This window comes from Clupea harengus, chromosome 23 (assembly GCF_900700415.2).
Source record: "Clupea harengus chromosome 23, Ch_v2.0.2, whole genome shotgun sequence".
Taxonomy (NCBI): domain Eukaryota; kingdom Metazoa; phylum Chordata; class Actinopteri; order Clupeiformes; family Clupeidae; genus Clupea; species Clupea harengus.
In genome coordinates, this window is record NC_045174.1 from 25105857 (window position 1) to 25113356 (window position 7500).

Sequence of the window (7500 nt, forward strand, 5' to 3'; positions counted from 1 at the left end):
AGTTGGGCTCTCCCCACACTTCGAGAAACGCTGCGGTAGGGGGAAATTGACAGGGTGGTTAAAATAATAATAATAAAAATATTATTATTTTAGGAATTGATACACATGAAGTGCAGTTTAAGGCAAAGGGTAGTGATGGATAAAGTTTTCTATAAAAAACAAGTGAAGTCTTTCATTCTCACTTTCCACTCTAAAACTATGAACTGAACTGGTTCAGAATTTAAATGGTGAACTATGAACGTGAACTATTCATGTTTACTTATTTACATGTGAACTATGAACTGAACTTTGAACTGGTTCAGAATTTAAATGGTGAACTATGAACGTGAACTATTCATGTTTACTTGTTTGAACTGAACTTTGAACTGGTTCATGAGAGGTGTGAACTTGTACAACACTGTCAGCTTGTCGGTCTTGACGTTCAGATGCTGTGCCTAAACTAGCTATACCATCGTCTCGTCACATGATCAAATAGAGACTTGACATTGGACCACAACATACATATTACCCAGCAATCATCATTGCAAATCTGAATATGACAAAAAATACCCAAAAAAATAAGAACGTATTCATTTCATGGAATCGTTTTTTAATAGTTTCTATAGTGTATATATGATAAGGATATCATTTTGTTATAGAGTGCTACTATTTTCCCCACAAATAATACCTACCATGATAAAGATAAGTTTGCCCTTTCAGGTGGTTATATAGCATTAAACACACTCATGAATATAATATCATGTGACTACACCTGCTGCACTTATCGTCTGACTAGTGACAGCTGGTGGGAGGGTCACACGTGTGATGAGAGGTGGGAGATAAACAACAACGATTTCTAACTTACAAAGACGCTACAAAACAACGTGTCTTCGACAAAAAAACACTTCTCCACCTACTGTTCTGGCGGTGAATTGTTTTCAGCACCCCCAGCCTTCGGAGAACCATAAAGGCAACAGAAATGCTAATTAGTCCGTCCTATCCGTCCGCCCGCCCATCTGCAACGGAGTTGGAGTACCATACTGGCACCTTAAGCAAGCAGTACGCTTAATTTGGCCATTCAGCCCATTGACATTCCAGCTAATAAAATGTAAATTAGCCATGTTAATCTATCAGAAAATAATTAGTATACATACAATAAACATGAGGTTGAGCAGTGCAGCAATCAAAAAGTAAAATAAATAAAAACAGAGAGAGATCCATACCAACCCTGATAAACCCTGTCGCCACAACCCTAGCCCTCTCCAAAGAACGGGAGAGTGCCTGAAAAACATCCACACCCTTATTAAGAACATAATAATAACCCACATTCGATACACCTCTTGAAGAGTCTGCTGTTCCCCTAAACGTTGGACCCGTGATCCTTGAGTAGAGCATCATCCTCAAATTCCCGCAGCCCCCCCCATTATAGATATCATAGGATACCGCTGTAATGACAAAAAATAAGTAATAAACACTTTGGTCATTAAGAGTTTGAAGGTGAAAAAGATAATAATGACAAAATATACAAAGAAAGAAAGAGAAAAAAAAAACGCAGTCAGCGTTGCTCCTGGCATTAAACAGTCCACCTAAGGACGCATGGCAGAGTTATATACAGTAGTAATAAGTAAATGAAAGTACCTTGCTCTTTTTACCTTACTGGAAAGAGAGAGAGAAAAAAAAGAGATTTTAGCCATCGAGAGAATCAATGAAATCCTTCGCCTCTTGTGGAGTGTTGAGAAAATGGCTTGCTCCTCCACGCATTGCTTTCAGCCTGGCAGGGTAAAGGAGAAAGGTGCGAAAGCCCATTCGCTGCAAAGCATCCATGGAGTTCGAGAAGGCTAGCCTGCGTCTGAAAGTTTGTGTGCTGTAGTCTGGAGCAAAGCGAACAGCCACTCCATCCACCTCCACCGTTGTTTTCCGTGCGGCGCCTAGGATCCTATCTCTGTCTGTGAAACGCAACAGCTTCAACAGGAGAGTGCGAGGAAAGGGTTTACCGTTAGAGTCTGCCTTTGCTGCACCTACCCGATGTGCACGCATGATTTCAACTGAACCAAGCTTCGGAAACCACTTTGGAATAGCAGCAGACAAATAGGTAAGCGGATTTGATGTATCCGAGTTTTCAGGGATCCCATGCACTCGTATATTGTCTCTGCGCGACCTGTCTTCCATGTCAGTTACCTTGTCCTCCAGACTGGCACATAGGGCAGTTAGCTTGCTTACAGATGCAGAGAGGCGGCTATCCACCTCACCCAGGCGGTTTTCACTTGTCTCCATGACTTCCATACACTTTGAAGTGTCAGCCCGCATGGCCACCATTTCGCTCCTAAATTCTGCCATTTGCTCTGCCACCAAGGCTTGCGTTTTAGCTGAAAGTTGAGCCACCACATCATCAACGAATTTAGGGATAGCTTCCCTGATAGCTTCTGCGACTGCTAGCTTAACTAGCTCGGCTAGCTCTTCATTGTCGACTGAACGAACATTTGTCTGCTTAGCAGCCGTCTTCCTCAATGTTGTCGCCATCACCGTGTGTTGAAAACGTTTAAAAAAAACAATAAAATGACCAAAAGTTGAAATATGCGGTTGAAATGCTAAAATATAGGGGGAATCGCGGAGCTGTGTTGAGAAACTACTGCATCCCTCGCGATGGTCACGTGACTCCCCTATTGTGGTTTTTGATATTCTTGGAATTACGAGAAGGCCTGCACTCTGGGAACGGAGCGGCCTTGGAGGGCAGTAGGGGACAACTAATTCCTTAAGGTAGTTTGGAGCCAGGTCGTTTAGGGCTTTATATGTTAGCAGGAGTACTTTGAAATCAATTCTACTTTTGACAGGGAGCCAATGCAGAGAGGCAAGTACAGGTAAGATATGTTCATATTTTTTAGTTCTGGTGAGTGTACGGGCAGCAGCGTTCTGTATAAGTTGGAGGCTCTTTATTGAGTTGATGCTGCATCCGGACAGGAGAGCATTGCAGTAATCTAGTCGGGAAGTAATAAATGCGTGGATTAGTTTTTATCCAGCGTGGATTATCCTTCGTGTCTGTAGTTAAGGGCTGGGTTATTATCCTTAATCGTGTCTGTAGTTAAGGGCTGGATTATTATCCTTAATCGTGTCTCTTGGGTTATTATTGTTAACTAAAATTAAAACTAAGATGAAAACATTTTCGTGAACAGAAATAATAATAATTTACCTTAAGAGAATCTAAAATTAAAACTAAACACAACTAATAATAAACTTACAAAAGTAAAATAAGAAAAGACAACAAATAATTGTTGTTATTGTTTCAAGACTGCGAATGTTGCTATAGCCGACAGCCTGAAGATGGCGATATAGACGTGTCAGATCCTGAAGATGGCGATATAGCGTGTCAGGACCTACACTCGCTAACTAATGGAAGTAGTTACATCAAGTTACAGTTTTTCTCGATTGATTACATTAAAAAACTGGAACTTATGGCACAATGACCACTACCTGTAACTCATGTGCCAACTCCCTAAACCAATTCTGCTAAACTATAAGCACAATTATCTGCTTTAGACACAGATTTTTATTGTTAACCGCACTTTCTTCAAAACACAACACACAATTATCTGCTTTAGACACAGATTTCAATTGTTAACCACACTTTCTTCTAAACACTAAACACCATCCTCTCTACTTTGCACACTTCATCAATGCCAAAACCTCCTTGTGTTCAGACAGAACACACTGCTATCACTGCTTCCATTTCCAAGGCTGTTGTGCAATTTGAAATCAAAGCTTTAGCAATATGATGGCCACAGGTTAGCTCCTGGTTTGGAGAACAATTGATGGCAACATTGAAGTGAGAGGTGATCAGAAAGGCAGAGGAGTAAGAGGGGGAGGAGGAGGAAGCGGATGAAGAGAAAGAGCAAGAAGGAGAGCTCTGATGAGATTCGGGCCACTGTGGTCAACCATGTGGTTCACATGTGAGTTCTGTAGGGGTTTTAGTTATACAGTCTGTATTATAAGCACAGTAGACTGGCATACAGTCTGTATTATAAGCACAGTAGACTGGCATACAGTCTGTATTATAAGCACAGTAGACTGGCACACAGTCTGTATTATAAGCACAGTAGACTGGCATACAGTATTTATTAAAAGCACAGTAGACTCTATGCATACTAGTGGTGGGAAGGGGCAGATAGTCAAAGTTACTGCTCACTATTTACCCCTGAGTCTCACTATTGACCCCTGAGTCTCACTATTTACCCCTGTGTCTCACTATTGACCCCTGAGTCTCACTATTTACCCCTGTGTCCCTGTGTCTCACTATTTACCCCTGTGTCTCACTATTTACCCCCTGTGTCCCTTGTGTCTCACTATTTACCCCTGTGTCCGAGTCGTGCGATTGAGTTCTGCTATCCTTCACTGCACCGTACGTTACAGTATTATAAGCACACACACACACACACACACACACACTGCACCGTACGTTACAGTATTATAAGCACACACACACACACTGCACCGTACGTTACAGTATTATAAGCACACACACACACACACTGCACTGTACGTTACAGTATTATAAGCACACACACACACACACACTGCACCGTACGTTACAGTATTATAAGCACACACACACACACACTGCACCGTACGTTACAGTATTATAAGCACACACACACACACACTGCACCGTACGTTACAGTATTATAAGCACACACACACACACACTGCACCGTACGTTACAGTATTATAAGCACACACACACACACTGCACCGTACGTTACACTATTATAAGCACACACACACACACACACACACTGCACCGTACGTTACAGTATTATAAGCACACACACACACACACTGCACCGTACGTTACAGTATTATAAGCACACACACACACACACTGCACCGTACGTTACAGTATTATAAGCACACACACACACACACTGCACCGTACGTTACAGTATTATAAGCACACACACACACACACTGCACCGTACGTTACAGTATTATAAGCACACACACACACACTGCACCGTACGTTACACTATTATAAGCACACACACACACACACACACACTGCACCGTACGTTACAGTATTATAAGCACACACACACACACACTGCACCGTACGTTACAGTATTATAAGCACACACACACACACACTGCACCGTACGTTACAGTATTATAAGCACACACACACACACTGCACCGTACGTTACAGTATTATAAGCACACACACTGCGCTGTACATTACAGTATTATAAGCACACACACACACACTGCACCGTACGTTACAGTATTATAAGCACACACACTGCGCTGTACATTACAGTATTATAAGCACACACACACACACTGCACCGTACGTTACAGTATTATAAGCACACACACTGCGCTGTACATTACAGTATTATAAGCACACACACACACACTGCACCGTACGTTACAGTATTATAAGCACACACACTGCGCTGTACATTACAGTATTATAAGCACACACACACACACTGCACCGTACGTTACAGTATTATAAGCACACACACACACACACTGCAGCGTACGTTACAGTATTATAAGCACACACACTGCACCGTACGTTACAGTATGTGTGTGTGTGTGTGTGTGTGTGTGTGTAGATCAGGTGGAGAGACTACAGCAGCATCTCACAGTGGAGAGTCTAGACTAGGAGGGGAAGAAAAAAGACAAAGTGAGTGTGTTTTTGTCTGTGTGTGTGTGTGTGTGTGAGAGAGAGAGCCTCAAGCCTCTAGCAGGGCGGACTCCTCTCAGTCTGGCTGGAATCATCTCACAAGGCCCAACACACACACACACACACACACACACACTAGCTCTCTCCCTCAGACACACACACACACTATGGATTTAATCATCTAACAAAGCCAGTGACGTAGGTTTGAGCTCTCCTATGGTTCATAAAGTACTTACAAAGATTTATTTGCTTAGAATTATTAATTTTATTTGCATAGAAATTTTTTTTCACAATTTTTCAAACTAACTACTACATAGAATCTTACTGAATATGAACTGTCATTACAATAAAAAAACTTACATTTTTAAATAAAAATGATTTTGCACATACATCACATAATTGATACCTGATTAATGATGTTACTTACACATACATCACATAATTGATCCCTGATTAATGACGTTACCCGTACATCACATAATTGATCCCTGATTAATGATGTTACACATACATCACATAATTGATCCCTGATTAATGAAGAGACCCATAACTACGGCACAATGACAATAAGCAGTGTGTAGGCCCTCTTGGTTAGTACCGTAGTGGATAGCAAGATACAGTCGAATCCCCCCTCCACCACACACACACACACACAGACAGACACACACACCTGTGACCTGTGACCTCAGGGTTAGTGCTGGGAGGCCAGCTGAGCGGCGGAGAGGAAGAGGAGGGAGAGGAGGGAGAGGGGGGTGTAGGAGTGGCGCCCCCCACTGGTGGCGGAGGTGGTAGTGGTGGTGGTGTTGGTGTTGGGGGTGGAGGTGGTGTTGGGGGTGGTGGCGGAGGTGAAGGTCGCAGGGAAGGAGAAGTTTGACATGAAGGTGCTGAACCGAGACGTCCGACTGAAGACCTGCACTGAGGAGCGATCTGATTGGCTGGTGGCTCTGGAGGTGGAGGAGGAGGAGTTTACAGCGATCACTGAAACCTGGAACCACGACACGCCCTGCTTACACATGAGGGGACCTCCCATATCACCCTGAGAGAGGGAGAGAGAGAGGGAGAGAGGGAGAGGGAGAGAGGGAGGGAGGGAGAGAGAGACGGGGAGAGTTAGAGGGAGAAAAGGAGGGAGAGAGAGAGGTAGACGGAGAGAGAGAGAGGGAGAGAGAAGTAGATGGAGAGAGAGGGTGAGAAAAATAGGGAGAGAGAGAGGATGAGAAAGAGAGAGATGGAGAGAGGGGGAGAGTTATAGGGAGAGAGAGAGAGGGAGGGAGGGAGAAAGAGAGAGAGAGAGGGAGAGGAGAGGGAGGGAGGGAAGGAGAGAGAGTGAGACAGAAAGGGAGGGTGAGGGAGGGAGAGAGGAAGAGAAGGAGGGAGAGAGAGTGAGAGAGGGAGGGAGAGGGAGAGAGAGGGAGGAAGAGAGGGAGAGGGAGGGAGGTATAAAGGAGCAACATAACGTTACATGAATAAAGAACAGATCAAATGGCTTGCACTCACACACACACAGAAATGCACTCTAGAATGATTACACACACACACACACACACACACACACACACACACACACACACACACACACACACACAAGCAGCTATGAGACAAATGCACTCTAGACCGATCACACACACAGCTATGAGTTATTATAGAGAGAGACTAATTGAACGTCTAACTGAAGACAGAGAGAGGAAGTGAGGTGTTAGAAGAGAGGAAGTGAGGCGTTAGAAGAGAGAGGAAGTGAGGCGTTAGAAGAGAGGAAGTGAGGCGTTAGCTATTAGTTTCTTCACCTGCTGTAACTGAAGAGAGAGGAAGTGAGGCGTTTAAAGAGAGGAAGTGAGGTGTTAGAA

General features: G+C 43.5%; 1 protein-coding gene across 1 annotated transcript in view; it reads right to left on the bottom strand.

The window, feature by feature from the left end:
* Positions 1 to 6350: 6350 nt before the first annotated feature.
* Positions 6351 to 7500, bottom strand: part of LOC116218614 (transmembrane protease serine 9-like) — an 18396-nt gene continuing 17246 nt past the window's right edge. The window contains exon 12 of the mRNA XM_042703197.1: positions 6351 to 6695. Within this exon, the coding sequence (XP_042559131.1) occupies positions 6351 to 6695 (345 nt within the window). The remainder of the gene's footprint in view (positions 6696 to 7500) is intronic.